Raw genomic sequence first — 23887 nt, 5'->3', positions numbered from 1 at the left:
ACAGGTATCTTAACGCTATCATACAATGGGAAACACCATAGACTGGCTAAGAATTAGCATTCATTGTTTCAAATCACTTGAAGTAATAGACTGTAATGCAAAGTGTCAAATGTTCTATTACGGCTCACTTTCTGGAGTTTTCTAAACAAACGAATCCCATTTGTTTACCTCTACTTTCCTCTTTTTTTGAGTGGCGCCTCGGTGAAACTCTCCCTATTGGCACAAGGTCATGTGGTTAATGCACATTGGAGTTGTCATGGACTCTAAAGTGGTTTTTAATCAGCAATTATTAGCCAACGGAGTGCCCGCGTGAGAGAGCGCCCGTCAATGTCACGTCAATTTGCATGCCAGCCTCCATATTAGAGGTGCATTCTGGGAGGCCGCCACCACCTGAGTGCCTCATCTCCACGCAAACACACGCCTGTCAAAAAAATGTTACGCTGCCAATGAGGAGAAACCATTACATTTCTGCCGGGGGAGATAATTTGGCCCGAGGATTCAACATTGCTCATTTTACGGCAAGCTTTTACAATGGTGGTCTTGTGTGGACGCGTGGTGAATGTTTTTTTTTTTTTTTTTTTACATTATAATAATGTCTTATACAAATAGCTGTCATTTTTATCCATAGCTGTAATCGCCAATTAGGCACGCCAGCGTCTCGGAGCAGCTTTTAATTAACGTTAATAACTCTGGCGGTCATAAATATGCATTGCCAAAGCATCCCCTTGAGGGTGTTTGACATATTCGCCATTGACGGAGATGGAAGTCCGGGAGTTAGGGTTAAAGGGTCAGAAATGATAATTAGCAAAGGATTTGATGCTGTTGTTTTGGTTCGTGAAAACTCACATTGAAGTGTGTCGCAAATTTTATGGGTGCTCGGACGTTTGGTCGCCGGTCAAATGGTGACAGAGTGTGTACTGTTGAAAGCAGCTCTCGAAATTATATTCATGAGAGAGTTAAATAAATAGGAGAGAAGTTTAATACCTAAGTACTGTTTAATATCTAAATACTGTTTAATATCTAAGTACTGTTTGATATCTAAGTACTGTTTGATATCTAAGTACTGTTTAATATCTAAGTACTGTTTAATATCTAAGTACTGTTTGATATCTAAGTACCTTTGACCGGCGACCAAACGTCCGGTCACGATTGTATTTGGCTATTTAAAGAAGCTCCTCACCTCGAATTTATAATTACCATGCAACAGTGCCACTAGTTTTTGTTGTTGTTGCTTCACGATACTTTGTTGTGGACTCCAGGGGGTCCGGAAAGAACCGATGACTACTGGCTGTGCGACTCGGGAGTTGGGCCCATCGATCGCCTTGTCAGGATGACAGATGGAGTTAGCATCTTTGTAAGTTGATGTAGTGCCTTGAAATGAGAGAGAATGCAATGTAAGTCATGATGTAAAACTTCAAAAATAAAATGGGTCAATTTCAACCTTTATTTGGCATCTTTCTCTTAATTCCATGGAGTCAGTCAGCCTCAAAATATTGATGCTGATGAGAGGAAAAATAGTCCTTGATTGGCTTCTTTTTACATCTACTCAGTCCCAAGAACAGCCACTAGGGGGAAGCAGAACTACGCAGCATCAGCACCATTTACCACTGCAGTAATAACCATAACTTGTCGATTTACATAGTGCCTTTCATTGCTACTTAAATGTGAATTGACGTCATGTGCGCGAGCTCGATACCCAACATTATTTGTCACACACACAAAAAAAACACGTTAAAGGGTATTTACGATCAGATAAGTGGCGACTAAAGTGCATCCATAAAAAACCTCAAACAAGTCATATAACAATTCAGTTTATTGTATTTATTTTCCAGACAGACACATCAATTTCTGGACCACAGTAGAGGATGGAAACCTTTCACAGACAACTTTTTTTTTTGGTCAATATTATTATTCGAAAATACAAATATAAAATTAGACTTTCCACATTTGATATGTGAGAGACCCCCATCCATCCATCCGTTATTATTTTCCATATATTTTACAACAGGGCTTGTGAAAGCCTATATGGTAACCTGAAAGATGCTTTCAGATCAGGTCGGTCGAGTCTGTCGGTCCGTCTCTCGCCATAAAAAGTCGGTTGAACGGAATAAAAAACGAAAAAAGGGGGGCAAGTGTTAGGAATGGCCCGAGAGCCATGTGAGACATACGTCCCACAATGCACCTGGGGTGGACTAACAAGGGAACGGTGGCTTTTACTACGTCAGACGTCTCCTTTCTAACAAAGACACGCTTCTAGATGTCTATTGCATGGGAGGTGGTGATGTTTTTTTCCCCCGCTGGAAATTGGCTCTAGAAACGCATTTCTTTGCCGCTATCTTCTATGTTGACAGCGTGAAAACAAAAAAAATAGACAAGTCTAAACTTCGCCATCACTATGAGAGTCCAATTCAAGATGGAGAACATTCAAGATGAGAGAAAAGTAGTTGTGAGATAAGTGAACAGTGGCCATTGCCTAGCACTTGCCTCCAGATTCAAGTTTCGATGGATACGGTAGTACACAAAGGTCAACACCTACCAGGTGGACGTCTTGTTTTTTTTTTTGTTAAAGATTTTCTTGTTTTTTTTTCTTAAACCAAGTCCCCCTCTCCTCTCCCCGAACAGAGAAGCCAAGTCGACTAAAATGCGTAACATTCATCAAAGCGCCGTCAGTTTGCCGTCAAATGAAATGAGAAGCACAGAGCCATGCTACCTTAAAGTCCAAGCTACTGCATGACTATAGTACTACGGAGGCCATCGTCGGCGAGGAAAAGTTCAAGTTTTTGTTGGCTTCGGGTGGCTTTACTACGAGACTACGTCAAAACTAGACTAGCGCCAAGGAACACTTTCTTTTACCCTGTTGGATAGAAGGCTAAATAGCATAAAAAAGCTTGACATGTCTTGACTTTACTCGGTGTCAAATCGTTCGAACCACGTTAAATGTTGGACATTGCGGTAATTTGGCGGTCGAGGGGTTTCGTCTTTGGCTGTCTTGAGGTTTTGACGGGTGTTTATTTGTTGAATTGTGTTTCCTCAAATAACGGCTTTCGTCTGGAAAATAAATATGCTTTTAGTGGCATTTGGTAAAAAGAGGGTTGAAATTGTGAGGAGGAATTGAAATTTTGGGGAAAATATGTTTTCAATTGTTAAAAAGAAGATTGAAATTAGGGAGGAAAACATGTTTTCAATTGTTAAAAAGAGGAAAGAAATTTGGGGGAACTCTGTGTTTTCAATTATTAGAAAGAGAGTTGAAATTAGGGGTTTTCAATTTATCGTCTTCTAAGTAAATCAACCCAAGCCTGTCTAGTGTTAAAACAGAGAAGTTCGACAGAACGTAGGCTGAATTTAAGCTTCTTGCATGTTCAATTATATAATCATCAATTGCTGCAGGCCAATAAAAAGTGGGGAATTGAGCTTGGAATTTGGACAGAGGTTCAAATGGAGTGGAAGTGGCTAAACGTGGGCACGGCCACGTTGATCCAGATCGATCGGTTGGGCAACGATTCCGATCGATCGGATGGAAAAGCTTAAAGTCAATCAACACCACCATCTTTTAGACAGACAATTTTCTAAGTGTGAAAGCAAAAAAGAAGAAAAAATACAAAGCCTTTTCCATCAGTGGCCTTTCAAATACTTAAACGTCCGTCCGTCTCTCCAAAATCGGACACCCCGCCGTCGCTATTTGAGGAATTACGGTACAACAATTTTCTATTCGCCTTGACCTAAAAAGCCGCTAAAAACCTTTTCAAAAAGCTTCAATGGTCAAACACTCTTCAACAACAAGATTTCATCTTCCAATTCCTTTCCAAATCTCTGCATTAGAATCAAAAAACAGCCTTTCCACTTGAACGTTTGCAATGTCTCCGACAAAGTGAAGAAAAGAAGCTTTTGCATATCTAGCATTAGCATTTAAGGTAGTATGGCACACCCCTTTAAAAACATTCAAGGGTGAAGAATAGATAGCCAAATGTCCACTTTCCACCTCCCAGCAAGCGTTTTTTTTTTTCCCTCTCGTTCTGGCGTTCACACGAGAGCTTTGGTTTGCCGAAAAGCGCCCGCCACGCCACGGAGGGTGCGACGCCGGCGGAAGAAAGGGAGCGAGAAGAACAACGGAAAAAAAGGTCCAAGGTTGAAGGTGCCAGACTAACCATGGTCACCTAGAAAATAGTCTGGCCTGTGTGTGTGTGTGTGTGTGTATTTGTGTATTTGTGTGTGTATACGTGTCTCCACTGGTCTGCTACGGTCTACTACAGTCCACTACATCTAGCATATTAATGAGGACTACAAAACATCTACTTGTACTTGGAGGAGAGGTAGAGCAGAAGGAGAAAGAACAACAATGAAGCACTAGACGGGGAGCAAAGACAGCACTGTGTTTACAAGATATTTCTTTACACACCCATGAAATACATGAAGGAGAAACCAAAAGATCTTCGGAGGATGGAAAGAGAGAAAAAGCAAGAGATGCACAATACATTTTAATAGTAGAGTACAATTATTAGTCATATAGAAACCACAACAAAATTCAACTGGAAATCAGCAAAGAAGCTTCTTTTCTCTTTTTTTTGTTTTGTTTTTCTTTTTTAAAGTTTTTTTTTGGAGGGGGGTACTTTTGTATTTTTTGTTTTTTTACAGGTGAACATTACAAGTTTTTTTTCGGAATTATTACGGCATCACAACTTCCATACCCTTTTTTTTTAAGTATCCAGCATATTTCTTTACCTGGTTGCTTGGAGATGCAAGCGGGTGGAAGGAAATATTCATATTTTTTTTAACAAAAGAGGACGAAATATAAACAAAAAAAAGCAGTCAAAAAATGACGATATCGTTGTTATTAGCCGGATTTTTTTGCGGCTTGCTACGGCGAATAATTCAGTGTACGACCCCGAATAAATACCTTCAAATGAGTCATGGGTCCAATAAAAGTAAAACAGAGGTCGAATATGTCAACTGGTATTTTTTGTCTAGTTTCAAATACAAGAATCCAAAAAATCCTGCACACTAAATCCCAAAGCACAAAGGCCGCTTTTGAGAAAAAGCCAACATTTACATGTGCAAATAGGAAATGGCCTGTACTTTACTCTACTCACAGTGCAAAGATTTTGTCGTTTTCCTTCAAATAACTCATTTTCAATCCATTCAGTGTATTCATTGACGTGAGAATAAATTAAAAACCTGCCATTGATTCCACAACAGAATTCAATAGGCTGAGGTATGCCACAAAAAACAAAACAAATAATAATTAAAAATTCTGAACAAGTACATTGTTTTTTTTTTGTCCCAAAAACGAATTTGGGAATTAGCAGGATGAAACAAAACAAAAAAGGAGGAAAAAATTGAGAAGAGTAGAAAAGTGTTTGCGTATATGCACAAAAATGCAATCGAAAAGTACAGTGTGCTTTGGATTTAAATCAACTTTTTTTGTGTTTTTTTTCTTCCTTCATCTTGTCTTAACAGCTTCATAAAAGATACCAATTTGTATACTTTTAATGTTATTTTTCTTTGTTGTTTTTTTGTGTTTTTTTGTTGAAATTCCATAAAACGTGACGCTGGGTTTTGCTGGTTTGGTACTTTGTATACGATTTAGTTTTGACTATTTACAGAGTGCGTGTTGGTCTCGGGCTGTTACGGTTTTTCAGCAGGGTAAAAAGTATCATCAGAATCCGAATCGAATCCAAATCCGAATCCAGATCCGAATCCAAATCCAAACCCGAATCCAAATCCGAATCGAATCCGGATCCAAATCCGAATCCAAAGTGTTTTACTTCTATTCACACACACTATAACATGTTCTTTGACACACCATCACAAAAATATGCTATTCGCTCACTGAGTGGGTTATATGCAGTGACGTGAATAATATTTACAGCTACATTTCTTTTTTTTTTCTCTCCGCAAGTTTCAATTCACAATGTTGTTATATGAAATTTGTTATAGCATATATATATATATATATATTTATATCATATTTGTATATTTCTAAACAACAAAAAACAACACTTATAAAAAAAAGGACCATAAAAATATTGAAGTCCTCTTTGTATTGCCCAAAAATAGGTTATCATGGTTAACAATGAGACGTCACGAGAAATTAAAAGCGCTACTAAAATTTATTATTACTTTGATACCCTCGTATCCGATTTGCCATAAAATTGATTTTTTTTCCTTTAAAAACCTGCACAGCAATTTTTCTTGCTTTCTGCAAACGTATATGTGTGTGTGTGGGTGGGTGTGTGGATATGTTAAGCCCAAATACTTCGTTTTTCCTCCAAGCTACCAAAAACGAAGACATTACGGGCTGCTTTCTTTTTGTTGTTGTTGTTTTTTTGCCGTGTCGCCCGTAGTTTAAAGGGCGGGGAGGTTTTTAGGAGGCTGTAGTGGGGGGAACACACAGAAATGACACCAAAGTCGTGTGAAACTAAACTGACAGAGCAACCAAAGCACAGGAAAGAAAAGAGGCGGGTGAAAAGAGATGCCAAACATCAAAACCAAACCAGACGCCGTCGTTATAAGAGGTTTGGAATATAGTACAGCAGTCGTCGTTTTTTTTTCCGAGATGACTCGACAGTTTCTTTCATTCTTCTTCTCGTGGTTACCACTTGCCGGCTTTTTGAGCCTGTCCGTTGTGCCTCAGTAGCGCCACCTGTACACAGATTCCATTAGAATGTGGGTCGATTTGTGTTTTTTGAAGGTTGCCAAACACAAAAGGAAGCGGCATGACATGCGTGACGGGTTGTGACACACCAAGACAAGACGTTTAGTATATACATTTTTCATATTCTTCCAGAGTCTATTTTAGTCATGGAGGTGAGATGGGGCTATGTCCTTGAAAAGCACAGATCGGGAAATGTCTTTCTCGTAAATGGTCGCAATCGGGCCAAGACGATAACTGGGTTAGTACGTCAATCACGATATCAACGTTATCGGTACACGAAAACCAGATCTAAGCATGACGACGTTATGAAAATATGCTGAAATGTTGACATTAGGTGGAAAATGATTACATTTCACTGCACAAAGGGGGCATGGCATCGCATAAGGGGACGTTTCGTGGACATGTGTAGGTCATTGCATTAAAAATATGGTGATTCCCAAACTGGAGTTGTTATTAAAATCGATATGAGAGGTTTAAAAATAATAATAAATGTCTAAAGTTGAACTGAAGTTTAAATCTGGGTCCTCCCGAGGCTATTTTTGGGCTACACACAGAAAGGATGGATGTGATGGACACAAAGTCAATAGAAGATGGATGAAATGCACAGTAAATAAAATGCAATACCTCTGATGAGATAGCAAGCGGGCCACCTGTTCAATGGTATCCATTTGTAAAAGCTGTGGCAATCAAGGGGCCCTAAAAGTGTACAGTTAGTACCGTGGTCAGTATGCATTTCAAGGAAACAAAAGTGAGTATCATCTTTTAACAACTACCAGGCTTCAACTCAATTGGAAACTAACATCAGCTACTTAATATACAGGGTGATCCCAAAAAAAATGGCCTTGCACTTTATCATACTACACAAATTTCATAAACCTATGACATAAAATATTGACTGATTAACTAGTTTAAAAGTCCCCAAATTGATATTTACTCCACTTCAACGTGAAGACTGCTATCTGCCTTTTCAATAAAAAATGACACAAATCCTCGCTTACTGAACTTTTTACCCAAATCCATCTTTCCAGCTCATGTTATTATTAGACAATACAAAGCCTTTTTTTGAGAACACCCTGCATTTTTCATGTTACTTGGCTACTAAAAGCACTCAAACAAAGCACGTTACATTAACACCGTGATCAAAAACAGTGCATACATTATGCAAACTCTCCACACACACATAAAACACACAAAGTGTTAAGATGCAGATGCCAAAAAATCCCAGAACGAGATGATGGCGGCGTTCGGCTAATCAGGCTGGCGTCAGAGTGGTTACTGACAGGTTGGTGGAAATCACAGGCAAAAGAAAAAGAAAGGAACGGCGTCGGCGGGCCTTTGGGCTGTGATTAGCCGCTCTTATCGCCTCAATCTACTAATTGCGTTCTAATTGTCTCGCATATAAAAACAGTTGAAATCATTACGGCTTCTTCGCAGACGCTATTTTGATAGTGGCTAAAGGGATTAACCAAAGCAGCCGAGCGAGACGCCGCCGCCGCCGCCGACGACGAGGGCCCGTCGGCGTTCTGCTTTGCCGCCCGATTGTGACGAGATGATTTAATAACGCTGCCGGATTGGAACGATCTGACGGAAGGCTCAAATCGGGGGGTTCACGACATAGAAATGCTGGAAGGCGCCATATTTTGGAGGAGGATTTTAACCTAAGGATATTCGTAGGGAAATATAAATAAGTCAAAAGTTGTCGAAAAATTCTGTGTGCAATAAGTGTGAGTTTGTGAGTCATTTCAAGTTACTAGTCTTAGCCAATCAGGAGTTGGGATGCAAGTCAAATTGGGTCAAATTTGGATTAAGGAATTATACCTAGAAACTATTGAGGGACAGAGTTGGCCCACGACCCACAGATTGAACACAGTAACCAAATATGTACAGTATTTTCTTGCATGTAAGCTGTATTTGTAAAAAAATAGGTAACATATTTGTGCTCCCCTGTTAAAACCATCAATACAGACCTTAAAATTGGTCGTCTCATACGATAAAAATGGTAAAATTCAACGATTTGAAGTCAATTTTAAAAGGTAATGCTTATATGTGAGAAAATACATACTATTCCTATTTTTTCTGGTAAGCTGGATGCACAGCGACACCATTTGTTGGTTATCAAGGCATCCAATGGGTGCATGAGTTCCAGCAGCACTTAGCGTGCCTGCGTTTAATGGGGTGTACTATAAAAGTTGCTTGACTCTGTAGTCCTGCAGTACTAATGGGCTCTTCATTATCCCACTTCAAGCCTTATGCTAATCACCTTTTATTCTCCCGCAAAGCAGGTGTTATTTGCATAGCCTCTTCTCCGTTTAATTGTGTAGAACTATTAAAAACATGCCCCAACAAGCACCAGTGCCAGTCCAGCAGCTCCGCCACGCGTCACCGTTCTAAGGCCGTAAAACCCACATGAAATATTCAGCCAGGTCCAAGAGAAGGGAAGCGCCAAGCAAACAAAGAGTTGGCATGGACTGCCAGGTTTGTACAAGAGTTTAACAGGGGGCGGAACTCAATAGGATCGAGTCAATAACTTAAAAGGGCCTTTTTTTTAAACTCTGGCTGAAACGGGATCGTTCTTATATTTACGAGTTAACAGGTCAGCGATACGGTAATGCCGACTGAGATGAACCCGAGTGTAAGGACAGCTGGGTTGCTAAAAATAGCGTCCATTTTTTTTTTACTGCAAAGGAAGGTGACGCAGGGCGAAGAGAGGTAATTGCTGCCACTGCTGTGGGAAATAAACAGAAGCATTGGACGCAAATAACTGGCAAAGTTAAAATTAGCTTTTCCCCGTTGTGCACAAAGGCTACTTAATTATTGTCGGGGTGGAATTAAGTAAAAAAAATGAAATTAAGTCAATCGCAGATGGAAAAAGATGGAAAATTTATCGACGCGTAATAGAATTTTTCATGATTTTGTTTTTTTTTAGTTTTTATGTTAGGTTTTAATGGGCATCTACAGTAGATTTTTAGAGTTTTTATTTTTAGTAATTCTTTCTTTTTATGGAAATGGTTTGTAGTTTTTAAAAAAAATATTATTTTGACATTTTCAGGCAAGGTTTTTTTATTTTTTAAAGCAGGTTTCATCTATTTTGATGTGTAAATATGGCTTCTATTGATAAAAATATATTCAAAGGGTTAACTAGATTACAGATGACCTAGTTTACAAATCTCAAATTTGCAGGCCAGGTGACGAAGTCAAAGGTCACAAAGGTCAGAAATCTAGTGATGCTTTGATTTTGGCTTCTTAGGCCCTCTCAAAAATTGCGCAATAAAGTTACTTCATATTATTTTTCCTCAATAAGACAAACAAGTGCCAACGCTGTGTACTCACGGCGATGCTGGGTCCGAAGCCAGATCCGGGTTGAGGACTGGCGGTGCTGATGTAGTTGCCCACCGCCGAATCTTGGCTGCCGGGCCCGTAAAGGTCAGCCACGGGGCCCGGACTGTTGGCGCCGTGGAAAGCCGGGGGCCTCGACGGGTTGGCGCCTGTACGCAAACACAAGGTGGAGCAAAACAGCTGTGGTGATACGCCTCAGGACAACAACACAAAAACTCTCTGACTTTCCGTTCCGCTAAAAATCGTTCATGACTAGATTCATTTCAAAAGAAGGGAGAAAGAATCCAGTATGATACTCATGCTGTGTTGTTGGTAGCATTCATGCACAACACAAAGCAAGCAGACGACTCGTAATACTCCCAGCATGCTTTGCAACTCCACATATGGTTGCCGTGTAAATGCTAACATGCACCATGAGAAGGAATACAAGGATATTTGTCCCCACTTTTGACAAAAAACGCGAGCATTTGACTTCCTAAAGCACTTTAAGCAGCGCGTCCACTCGTAACATGGCCGTAAAAAAACGTGCTAGACAAGAGATGGAAAAGCCTCGGGGGAAATACGAATAAAAGCATTCGTTTGAGGGTCCCGGCTCAGAGACAAAAAAAATAATAAAATAGAAAGACTATGCATGACTTGCAACCTTTGCCCTGCCAGTAAAAGCATGTCAGACTAATGAAACATCTTTCCCACATTTCAGGCGAATATTGAAGGCTGACAACTGATAAAAAAAACTGTGATATCCTCTACTGCCGACTCTCGCATGCCCTTTTGTCTGGCCCTTATTCTTAGATGGGGAAAAAAGCTGTTATCACCAAAAAACAAATAGAAAATCTCATGTTTAGTAGCACTATTGAATCTATAGGATATGATGGTGATGTTAAATCTCTATTTTCTGTGCAAGCAACATTCCATAAATACACATTTTACTACAAATTGCTTCTGATTAACTGTATAAAAGGCTAGAACAGCAAATGCTCTTATCTTGTCTGCAAACACGCCATTTTAGATTGTTAATACATATTAGTCATGCAAAGATTGCACCTTCTTTGTACACGGCAAACAGTACTCATCATCATTATTATTATATATAATGCACTCTTATTGAAAATAAAAACATATACCACACTATCTATTCAAGAATATGAATTAGTACTCTAATGGAATACTCACTGAGTGAATATCAAACCTAAAACAGTCAATATTTTACATGTACAACCCCAAAAAAATCCACAAAGTCATTCCATAGTTCTCATGCAGGTTAGAACATGCAAGTATTAAAAGCAGAAAATGTCAAAACAATCATTTTAACTTCATTCCATGAAAGTAGTACTGATTATTTCTTCATTTTCCTTTTTTTTTAAAACACACAAACGACATTACTCCCTATTAAAAAAGTCTTTCTTTGCCCTTACCAACTCAAAAATCTGCCGCATATCCCAACGAGTTTAAATATATATATATATTTGACATAGTGGAGGTAATATGCAGTTGAGAGAATAGTTGACGCGCCTTAAAAAGGTCTACCGGGAGCAAAAAAAAGATGCTCTGATAATGCCTGTTCTGTATTATGTGAAGGAGGACAGGATTAGAAGTCCCATCACATCTGCGGAGTTGACTCTACGCGGCCCGTCGCTGCGTTTTTGCCGTTTGCTGAGCTCCATTTTGTACTGAACGGCTGGAGTAAATGCCAACAGCTGCCCGAGGCAGCTGGCCAACGTGCTATTTATTAAAAGGAAGGTTTCAACTCGTCCTCTAGCCCACGAAGGCCACACGCTATTCCCTCTCCTCCTTCTCCTCCTCGGCTCGGTCCAAACTCGGAGGAACGGGACAGAAAGTTTACAAGAGTCTCCAGAGACGTCGTGGTGTAGGTCAACACTGTCAGTGACAATGAAATGCGGCAGAACAGAACGGTAAGAAGCTTAAGTTATTTGACGTCACTAGGGGAATCGTACTACACGTACATAGCTGGTCTTCAGATATATATTTAACATTATTATGCAGGATTTTCTAAAAAGATCCAAGTGATGACCAATAATGACGCACAACATTGTTCAATCTGAAGTTGGGTCGATGGACACTTGGTCCCCGGACGTTTGGTGGAACGGACGTTTGGTCGACTTTCTGTTTTATGTTCAAATTCTAATTAAAAGTATAGATGTATATTAAATTTCCCCCCTTTTAAATCAATAATTGTCATTTTTTTCTAAAATTTATTTTCTAATCTAAAAATATATAAAAAAAAGCTAAAATAAACACTGTTTTAGATCTATAAAAACGGAATATCCAGTTCTTTTAATCCATTCCTTAATAAAAACAACAAAATATTATATCTCTAATGGTCCTGCCCACGTGAAATCAAGTTGACATTAAAGCAGCCCACAAACCAACCCTTGGACACCCTTGGCTTACATGCATACAGGGGTGAGTGTCACTTTCATTTTTCAGGCCCTTGTGTGCAAGCACAGGCTGCAAAGAAACAGTAGAAAGAAATAAAGAAAAAGAGGGAAACATGCATTCTCTCAGCAAGACACTTTCCCCAACCATTAAAAAAATAAGGATTCAGTGGCATTTTTTTATCGACAAGCGCAGGGGAGGCAAAAAAATAAAGGGAAGGAAAAAGTGGTAAAAAAAAAAATCTGCCAAAATGTCATGAATCAAAGTGCAAAGGCCCCCAAAAAAGTGCGGTAATATAGATACGCAGATACAAACCTGGGTTCTTAAACTGATCCGGGCTGTGTAGGTGCTGGAGGGGGGAGTTGCAGGCGGAGGTGGCATGCTCACTGTGCAGCATCTGAGCCGCCTGGGGACCCAGGGAGCCATAGTCAGCAAAGGAGCAGGGCCCCCCCCTTTGGTCACCGGGCGAAGAGTAAAACCCATAATCGGGGAGGCCTGGGAGATAACAGTAAAGGTGGGGAGGGGGGAGGGACTCTATCATTGTGGAAAACCAACTCTGGCAATTTCAAAGTCAATGTCCAGCGGTTCCTCCTTGCATTTCATCAAATCCCCCCTCCCTCACCACCCCGACACGCTCGGCCGCATCCAAAACGCCTCTGCAATTATTCCTCTGGCTATTTTTGTGTTTTTTATGTATATATATATTTTGTTGTTGTTGTTGTTGTTGCTGTCTTTTTTGCGGGCAGAATTGAGCAACGTGGCGTGTTTTGGCGCAATCATTACCGAGTGAGATGAAACGGAGCAATCATTAAAAGACAAGTCAATACATTCTCATTTCAAAAAAGGGACAATTCTCCGTCCACGTACCCGAAGGAAGCGCCCATGAAAGGAACACAAAGCGTGCCGATCGATAATTAATTTAATGGCTCCTCTTTGACCGGCGGGCCAGAGATGATAAGGCGTGTATGCCAAGGAGATACAAATACGTCGGCGTGGAGCCACGCCATCCCAACACGCCCTCCTTCCTAATAACGCTCCCCTCGGACCCAGATGGTGGATTATCAACAGTTTAGAAAATGTCATTCACCAGTAAGTCACGCTGACATTTATTGCGTGTCCTCTTAATCGGAGACGAGGCGCCGGTAGAAAGAGGGCAATTAAAGCAAACGTCCTCCTCACGCCTCTTTTCAGATAGCGTTCTTAATCCACTCAGGAGGGACTTGGCCCAAACACGGGAATTTCTGTTTTGATTCGGCCGAAGAGCTAACCTAGCCGTTTCGGAGCCACTTCACCTCTGCCCTTGACTGGATGTTTGGTCGCCGGTCTTTTGGTCGCCAGTCAAATGTACTTAGATATCAAACAGTACTTAGATATCAAACAGTACTTAGATATCAAACGGTACTTAGATATCAAACAGTACTTAGATATTAAACAGTACTTAGATATTAAACAGTACTTAGATGTCAAACAGTACTTAGACATTAAACAGTACTTAGATATTAAACAGTACTTAGATATTAACAGTACCTAGATATCAAACAGTACTTAGATATTAAACAGTACTTCGATATGAAACACTACTTAGGTCTGAAACAGTACCTAGATATTAAACAGTACATAGATATTAAACAGTACTTAGATATTAAACAGTACATAGATATTAAACTGTCTCTCATGAATATCATTTTGAGAGCTGGTTTTAACCGTAAACTCTCTGTTACCATTTGACCGGCGACCAAACGTCCAAGAACCCGCCTCTGCCTACTCGGTCGGGGTGATAAAGTCCACTCGTCAAATGACGTGATCGGAATCGGGCAGGCTTGCCACGTACGTCGCCCGACAAGTTGAACAAAGCTGGAGAGCCAATCGTTACATTGAGTTCACTTAGAAAAAATGTCAGAGAAAATGGATTGGCCTTGCAAATGAGGGGGAACCGAATCAATGGCCTCACTTTAACCGAGGCTGGAAATATTTGACCGGACCGCTAACCGCGTTAGTGGCGAGAGAGGAGGACCAACGCCTACCAAGAGTTCCCCTTCGTACATTTTTCGTGGTGGCTAACGCGTGAATCAAATCCAACTTGCATCGATTCCAATCACCGATAACAGGAGTCCAATTATCGACGGCGGGCGGTAAATCTCCGTAAGCGGGAAATCGAAAAGGCCGGACGGGCGTCGGGCGCCAATAACCAAAAACGCACGCCGTTGGAGAAATCCTGTCCTGTCCTGTTCCTTGTTACGTCAAAAGGAAGGCCGTGAAAATGGCAATAAGCTCACACTTGTGCTCTGAGCATACGTGTATAGGCATGAAGCTTCACTTCGCTCCTCGCCGCTGGAACCAAGCCCCCCCGCCACTGGCATGAATATTTAAAGGCGATCAGACAATTTTAGACCATGAGCAACATTTTCTCCATCCTCTCCAAGCCCAGCCACACAGACGCTGAAAATGTCACTACTGTAAAATCGGTGAAAAACTGTTATTAATCGACTTTTAACTTGAAACATGGTCAACCTATCTGTTCAACAAACTTATAGATATAGTCAAATGTCTTGTCCACATAAATTTCCTTTAAAAACAAATTTTCTGCAGTATGGCCTATCATGCAAATGGGTATTTTGGGTATCAAAAACTAAGTTTTAGCTTTAAAACTCCAAAGAAAGCAAAGTATTTGAATCCTACATTTGATGTATAGTCACTCACATACAAAATAATACTAACCTGGAAACTTGCATATTTTTTTTAACCCTAATCATAACAACAGATTGGTGTTTACATCGCTTAAACAATTTGCTTCTTGTCGAGTTCCTTCTTTCTTTGGAAAAAGTCCAGAAATGGTTCTGCTTTCAAGAAACAGACAAAGAACAATATAAAAGATGCTTCTATTATCTTAACTGGTTATCTAAGTGCAAAGTAGAGATGTAAAAAACAGCAACTTCCTCACTATTTCCAATCATGTACAATCAATTGTTAACATTACGTCAATAGTGGGACTCGAACACTAACCAACTCAAAAACAGGCCTAAATTTTTTCCCATGTTTCTCCGGACAAAAGCGCTAGGTGCGCAAACATTCTCCCACTCATATATTTTCATCAACGGCTATCTGATGGGTTCCGCGGGACCATAGCGGGCAGATTGCGCCCACAGCTGCACAAGTATCAGCGATCATATCAGCGAACCGCGGACCGTCCCGTTATTAATATTCACGCAATCTATCCAGAACAATGGGCCTTTCTTGGGCTGCTTTTTTCCCACTGGCCACTAATTGGATGTAATTACTCATCTCCAAAACAAATGAGCGTGCTGAGGTTGCCGTGGAGACTAGATCAGGCGACCCAGCACACGCCAAGCATCGGTGGGGCTTCATTTATACTGATAATTATCTCGCCTCCCCCCTCCGCCATCTTTTCAGGACGGCGACAAGGGCCAGGACGGCGAGGGGGAGGGTCCCGGCGCTCATCTGTTTCTGACACGGTGGGGCCGGCGGTGGATAAATGTCCTGCTCTGTTCGCCACTTTGCCAGGTGACTGCCTTTAAGGAGAAATCAGCAACCTTGAAAGCACTGCGGCGCTTTTTTGTCCCACGCTTGTTGGAACAGCAAACTCATCACGCCGACCATAAAACAGAACACGATATGCGACTTCCTTTTCAACGACTCTGGCAACTTTTTGCCAGGGTTCTTTCTCATCATCAGCAGCAGCAGCAGACTGCGGCGGCGGCGAGCTGATTGACGGCCTTCTTGACACGGCCACCGTAACCTGCACTCGTGATTTGATGGCGTACGCTACCTCGGCAATCAGTGCTGATTGCCAAGTATTCATAAAGTTACTGATTGAAGGAATATTATGATGCTTTTGGCCCGGGGACTATTTAAATTTGGACGGGGGAAAAAATGGCTTGCACAATGAGATCTAAACCGAGAAAGGCTTTAAACCTTTCTCCCGTACAACGTTATCTCCTCGACGACCAATCTATTTGGAGTGGGAAATGATTATCTGAAATAGGATCATCCCTGCCAACAAATGACGAATCACAACTATGTGCCATTTAGCATTTCTATCATTTCTTTCAATGTGAATGTACAGCGTCCAGTCATTCTTTAGAGTTCCAGGTCAAAAGGATTGGACGGACATTGCCCATTAAAGACATTTTCAAAACAGGGATGTTCTTGATCTTGGGTTTTAGATAGTTTCGATTTGGAGGAATGGCTTCTGATGAGAAAGAACTCTTGCAGGGGTTGCCAGATTTGTTGAAAGGAAGTCGGACATCGTGTTCTGTTTTATGGTCACCGAGATGAGTTTGCTGTTCCAAAGACATTTTTAAAACAGAAGCGTTCTCGATCTCAGGTTTTAGACAGTTTGGATCTGGAGGAGCGGCATATACTGGAAAGAAAATTGAAATGTTATTTTACTTCTCGAAAAATGTTAGCTCTACAAATCGTTAACTACTAAAAGTTAGCCTAAACGCAATCTTTGCTTGGCCTGTCAATTTTAGCTCGTAATTATCTAAGATTGCAGAATGATCCAAAATTTTGCCAAATTTATGCTCATTTTCGACAAAATCAGTCTTTCTCGCAGCGCCAGTCAAATTCCTCAACACCCATCAAAGCACGTCGCCCCACAGAAGACGCCAATAAAGCAGACACGGCCATTCCCAAATCAGCATTGTATGGTGTGGCTCCCTTAATGAGCTTTTCCATTTTCCAGCAATGTCATTGAAAAACGTGGTGATATAAACTAACAGCTCTTTTTTTGCCGCCTGGCCTTGCTTTCACTTTCCATTTGAAATCCTCTTTTCTGAACCAACGGCTGAGTAATTAACAGCACTAGACAGCCTTTTCGGAGAGCGCAGGCATTTCATAAATAATACATATTTAATGTCTCGTCATTTGGTGTTCAGAGAAGCTTGGCTAATGAATTTTAACACATGATTTCTTTTCGCATTTACTCACTTAGACTCGTGCCTGTCTTTTGTTACTATCCGTTTTATACCTTTCCTCTTTTCTTAGCGTTAGTTCCACTCGTGAGTAAATTCAACGGAGCTTTCAGACTCATATTTTGGTGGACGGGGGGAGGGAAATGTCGGAAAGTCGCTGCACATTATCGGTTAAAGGGATCGTAATGAACGGTGAAGTTGTCTCCGGTTTGGGAAGGAGGAAGTCAACTTTAACGTCTGCCTCAGAATAGTTTCAACGTTGTTACTCAAGTTGAAAAAAGGAACTCGTTAGATATGTAATTTCCTATTCTTACAGGCTTAATGGATGTAGATTTGGAGGTAAGACAATGTGCTCAAATCTTAGAAATGTCGGTTTTAGAAATTTCCTAGGAAATTATTATTATTATTCATCATTGACCACCAAAAAATGACATTGGATATCCATTTCGGTCAAAGTATGCCGATGAGAGCATTTCTTGGCCGGAGAATCAGAATTTTCGTCAAATATTGTACATATTTCCACCTAAACCAATAGAAAAATAAGACAACATATTGAAGTACAAAAGTACAATTTGCACTTTGCCGGATGATCAGAATTTTTGCCAAATATTGTGCATATTTCCAACTCAACAAAGACAACATATCGAAGAACAAAAGTTCACTTTGCACTGTTAGGGATAATCAGAATTTTCGCCAAATATTGTCCATATTTCCAACTCAACTAAAAAAAGAATAAGACAACATAGAGAACAAAAGTTCACTTAGCACTCTGCCGCATGATCAGAATTCTTGTCAAATATTGTGCCTATTTCCAACTCAACGAATATAAAAATAAGACAACATATCGAAGTACAAAAGTTCCCTTTACACTTAGTCGGATGATCAGAATTTTCGCCAAATATCGTGCATATTTCCACCTCAACAAAGACAACCTATAAAACAACAAAACTTCACTTTGCACTAAAACATCTGTTCCACATAGCAAGCTTCATCACTGTAGGGATAGTCAGCAATTAGATAACCAATCACTTCTGTCCTGACCATGGCATGAGTCCACCAAGAATGCTTTTTCCTATGAAAAGAAGTACTATTATATATGCACACCCTGGAGGGCAAAAAGCGCAATGTCCCCAAAGGAATACGAGCCTAACCTCTGAGCATCTGCTCCCCACAGCTGCCGGAAACCAACACGCAGTAGCAAAAAAAAAAGGGACATTTTGCCCTCTCCTTGTGCGTGGTAACTTTTCCCAAAACCCAAGCGAGATGGTCTTAGCACGCCTGTTTCCCGTTAAACCCCGCGGCAAATACACGTCGAGGGCTTCTGGCGACGAGGGTTGAGCTGGGCGGATTAACACACGGGACAAATGGACCCCAGATTGATTGAGGCCAGGACATGCAGTGGATCTCGGTGTCCTCTCCGGCGCCCCTGGCGATCGCTAAATAATTTGGGAGGAAATTGATAAAGCCGTTTGGAAACAAGCGCCACGACAAGAACGAAGAGAGCAAACCAATCAACATTGCGGGTTTCTAACATTGCACTATTTGCGTACTAGCCACAAGTTTACCGCAAAGTGGCTGAAATGTGATTGGTTAAATGCTTCAATATGAAAAACATATCTGGAAGAAGGGCAACTAGGGGGGAAAAGCAATGAAAGGAAGCTAACAGTAAATTTGGATTTACTTAATATTATATATACTATAATTAGATATTTCTTAGGCCAGCAGAGAAGGCCTTGAAAGCCCTAACGGGACACCACTGCAAAATCTACATGGCAGCTTCTTTAATGCAACGCCATGCAATGATAACAGAAAATTAGGAATGACTTAAAAAGTATGGATGAAGAAAATATAGTTAACATTAGTTTGGGATTCAGATATTTCTTAGGCCTGCAGAGAAGACATTGAAGGCTCTGACGGCACACCACTGTTTTGAAAACACGAGAGGGACTGAACATTTCCTAGCGTAACCTGTATTAAAATAACCTTTTGATTTGTATGCGTGCCCACGCCGGGCGTATCCCAACGACATCACACGTGGGAGTCCACGTCTTGAGTTACAATTAAAAGTGATTTTCCGCCATGGGCTTCTTAGGGTACAGTATGTGTGATTAAGAGAGGCGCTACTACTGGCAAGTCTACAGGCGGCGGCGTGTTCATTGGGGGGAGCGGCTATTGACAGCTATTGAATGATCTACGCTTGTAAGGGTGGAAAAAGCAAGCGCTCTAAATGAAGCCGACAACACAATCGATGGCGTGTTTAACACACACACACACACACACACACACACACACACACACACACGGAAACTCTCTTACAGATCCAGACAAACTTGCATCTACTATTTTTCCGCAGTAAATCTTCTGAAGTTCACTAGCAGTCAGAAAAAAATAAAAATGCTACCCGTGTTATTGATTCCAAGCACACCAAGGGATGACAATGGTAGTCTCACAGAAACAAAAAGCGGATTTTTCATTGGACCTGCTATGGCTGGTCTTGACTGCAACGTTATGGCCTTATTTCAGTTACTGTATCTACCTTTTACATCAATTACGGGGCCAGGTTAATGACCACAAATAGTGATCATACTGCCAATGAGTGGGGTTCAATTTAAAAGACGTTAAATACATTTTTAGGGGCTCTTAAAGGGATACACACACGTTCACCTTGCATGGCGCAAACACACAAAAACAAACAAAAGCTCAAAGCTCATCATGCATGACGTCACGTGAGACCCAAGCCAAGTCGCAAAATATAGAAACAAGTGGACAACAATAGGAAAATGATGGGAATTAGCAAATTCCAAGTATACACTTGTCACTTTCAGTATTATTACTTTCAAGGTCACAAAACACTTGTATTCATTTCTACTTTAAACTACAGCTTCTCGTCGCAATCCTCAGCTTAAACTTCATTTTTCTACTTTAAAATATTCAAACGCTGTAACTTTTCAACGAATTTCCGCATCTTTCGGTCATAATTTTTTGTTTTTGAGGTCAAAGACATCATTAGTACGCCATTTTCTTTTCAAAAAACTAATTCTCGATTATGTCTCGGTCCCGTAAAGTCACCTCGAGCCTCCCCTCCCCATCCCACGACTACATTATTCTCGAACTAAACGTCTACTAGAAGTAACGTAATCGGGCTAAAGAAATCGTCTTATCTTCGGACCTTGGATATCTAACAAAAGCTTGTGATAGAGAGCGCATGGGAGCTTGGGTGACTGCGTCTATGGGCCAAAGCAGAGCGGGAAGAAGTCGGTCGGAGAGAGCGGCAGCCACACAGAACATGGACAGAGCGTTTACCTGGCCCAGTGCTCTGTGGGTACGCCAAGTAGCCGCCTCTTCCACGGGCCCCCCTACCTGAGCCACGCGCCGCTACGACCGCCGCCGCCGCCACCGGTCCGTACGCCGTCGCTGGAAAGCCTGCAGACACACACAAAATCACAAATTCACGTCAAATGATGGGCCAAAGTTGACAGATTGACGTCGGCAGATTTCCAGACACATTGCAAAAGAACGCTAGGATATAATTGGATTTAATCGGAATGAATCACTTCCAAATAAGTTCTCTTTTTATCTATTGATGCTAGACGTATAACAGGCAGAAAAATGGAAGACTGGTGGGCGCAATTAACCTGTGTGCGCACTTGTTGCCGTTGACGCAACAGATTGATTCATGGCTTCTTGTGAATAGAGCAGCTTTTATCCTCAAATAAATACCCACATATTTTACAGAAGTAAATTGGCGTGCTCCATTACACTTGTACATTTTTCCAATATATACTTGGAAGCAACATAGCTGGGTTCAATAACGAATTGGCCCGAATATAAGACGATCCTGATTATAAGACGACCCCCATTTTTTAAGACTTTTTGAACACCAAATTCAATTTTCATACAGACAATAACTACATAATAATACCAAAATATTTGAGTGAAAAAGCCTCATTCAAATCATGCAAAAACAGTCTATCACATCTTAATATATGGACATTTAAATATGTAAACTAAAGTGCAGTACAATTATAAATGAATAGCTCTGTTTTTTAAAATATAAATAAACCAATCTACGGTAATAAAACAATAAAATTGCAATTGTGAATGGTTATAATGTCTTGACCCTGAATTTAAGACGACTGACACGTTTTCAATGCAAAAAAACACTGTCTTATATTCAGTATTCGCAGGGAAAAGAATAACATCAATATAATTAACTGCAACACAATTTAGAATCTTTACCAAACCTTGTGATGCATCGCCACCGGCAAAGAAACTGTTTTTTTTTTTTTTTTTTTGACAAAGCTACAAAAAAATACATTTGATGAAGTACAAATGTTCCTCATTGACGTCCACGAGAAATGAATGACAGAAATGTCCAGCGGGGGAATTGCATTGATTAAGATTTGTCGTTGGATAAGCGTCTCTCTCGCTCGTCTTACTCGCTCGTCGTCGATCTCCATCAAGGCGAAAGGCTTCCAATTCTTATTAAAAGGAGCAATCTGCGAATAAACTGGCTCAAGGTGGCTTTCCAAATTGCACGTGCTTGATTAGATGAATAAAATATTGTTGCTCTTGGGGCTGTTTATGTCACAAGCGTGTATGAAAGATTACAAGCACCTCTGAGTTGCGGGAAACAAAGCTTTACCTCTGGGTACGGCCTGGTTTTTGTGTTGTTATGGCGTGCCGTTTTCCACCCAATTAGTACTTTGAATCAAACGCCATAATTGACAGGCAAAACTATGGGCTTTTTTTTAAAAATGTAGTTTTGGAGGAGTTTGGATGCCTCTTGTATTTTGAGATTCGTCATTAGAAGTACTTTGCGATTTGGTTTTTAACTCATTTGTTGCTAAAAAAAAAGTTTTTTGGGTTAACATATTATATATTTTAGGTTGGTCACATTAATGTTGATAGACATCTAATTTGTTGGTTTTAGAGTTGATATTTATACTGTTTTGTTTTTCTTTGTCTTTATATATGAACAATCCTATATCAGTCCCTTTAATGACAATAATTAAAGCATTAAAACACAGAAAAATTGATTAAAAATGTCAATTATTGATTTAAAACAGGGAAAATTAGGGCATTTACTATACATCTATACTCTTCATTTGAATTTGATCCTAAAACAGAAAGTTGGCACTCATGATTTACTTTCCCGGGCCACAAAAAATGATGCGCCGGCCCAGATTTGGCCCCCGGGCCGCCACTTTGACACATGTCCACTAATATAAATCCTACAATGGCTACATCTCCCGTTGAAAATGGACATTAAGTTTGAAAAGCAGCCTATTGTCAGAATGCTTAGAATGCTGTAATGAAGTAAAGACATCAATAGGGTGCGAGTATGAATGCCATTCTAATTATTCCCAACAAATATCAGCCTACTAATCAGACTGTAATTAATCCAAAGCAGTATCAGCGAATTGTAATTACAATGTTGGGACTTAATGAAGAGAGTGGCAAGAGGTGTGTGACAGAAGCCGGTCGGTTGGTGGGTGGGTGGGTGGGTGGGTCCGTACGTTTGCGTGCCCAGGGCCCGCCGGCTCTCTTCTTTCAAACGGCGGAATGGCGAGAACGTCATTAGCCGCCGTGATGAGATTCCTCACTCTGGGCTGCGCGCTGTCGACGCCTAATCAGCCTCCGAAAATTATCTCCACGGGATATGCTGGCGTCTCGCAAAGAAATGAGCTTCAAATACGCTCAATTGGACTTGATTTCTAAGGCATGACGTGTCTCGGACGTTGGAGGGTTTTTGGGGAAAAACTGCTGAGGTGAGGAGACGGGCGGAAGGTGAAATATTTCTGAAACGGTCTATGAGGGCTTTTCCAAGAAGAAAGAAGGATGAAAAGGAAGAGGGGGTGATAGAGCGGGGTCAGATGAGACCCTAAAAAAAAAGTTTTTCATTAGAAAACCATAAAAAAAGGTCATTGACATTTCAGTCAATGGGTTGCCAGATTCCTCCACCAAGATGGCCAATAAAAACATGGAAATGCAATTTACACAGTGAGTAAAGGCATAAAAGAATCCTAAAAAGACAGAAAAAGAACACTATCGAAAGACCTCCAACTAGGTCGTCCATTCTCTTTTCCACAAACATGGCATCCCGGCAAATATTTGTCACTTTCCCCCTCCGCCCGCCGCGTTCACGGCACCCTCGACGGACCCAGTGTCTTGGAAGTTAGTTGCGAGCAAAGTTGTGGTGAGAGATTAACTTTGCAGGATTAGGTGGGTTAATTAATAGATGGCTGCTGCTCATTGTTTTTGCGCCGGCGCTGTGCGAAGCCACCCAAGAGAAGCGCCGCGGCATTAAATCAATTTCATGGCCCTTTTATTACTGAGGAGATAAAGCCAATATTTAGCTTTCAATTCTTCACCATTATTGGGCCCCCGCTTTGCCACTTGAGCGGCTGCACTTGGCTGGGGACAAGGACACATCTGTTTATGAGATGTGCCGGGCCCGCCTGGGGGCCTTGGTGGCCGCGCTCGGGGGAGCTGTCCTCGGTCCTGTTTGCCTCTGTCGCACCGCGCAAATACAGCAATCGTCGGGAGTGTTACGCCAATGAACAAA

The 23887-nt window shown here is 41.0% G+C and overlaps 1 protein-coding gene across 12 annotated transcripts in view; it reads right to left on the bottom strand.

The window, feature by feature from the left end:
* Nucleotides 1-1795: 1795 nt before the first annotated feature.
* LOC144212460 (RNA-binding protein Musashi homolog 2) overlaps nucleotides 1796-23887 on the bottom strand; it is a 159716-nt gene continuing 137624 nt past the window's right edge. For 2 of the 12 annotated variants that reach the window (XM_077740338.1, XM_077740337.1), the window contains 4 exons: nucleotides 20623-20742; nucleotides 12701-12880; nucleotides 9983-10137; nucleotides 1796-6640 (listed from right to left, as the gene is read on the bottom strand). In XM_077740338.1, the coding sequence (XP_077596464.1) occupies nucleotides 6590-6640; nucleotides 9983-10137; nucleotides 12701-12880; nucleotides 20623-20742 (506 nt within the window). In that variant the 3' untranslated portion in view covers nucleotides 1796-6589. Of the gene's footprint in view, nucleotides 6641-7276; nucleotides 7349-9982; nucleotides 10138-12700; nucleotides 12881-20622; nucleotides 20743-23887 lie in introns of all 12 variants that reach the window. The other 10 variants (XM_077740349.1, XM_077740344.1, XM_077740341.1 and 7 more) reach the window with 7 other exon arrangements.

Source organism: Stigmatopora nigra, chromosome 19 (assembly GCF_051989575.1).
Source record: "Stigmatopora nigra isolate UIUO_SnigA chromosome 19, RoL_Snig_1.1, whole genome shotgun sequence".
In the NCBI taxonomy this organism is placed as follows: domain Eukaryota; kingdom Metazoa; phylum Chordata; class Actinopteri; order Syngnathiformes; family Syngnathidae; genus Stigmatopora; species Stigmatopora nigra.
This window is presented reverse-complemented; position numbering and strand designations above follow the sequence as displayed.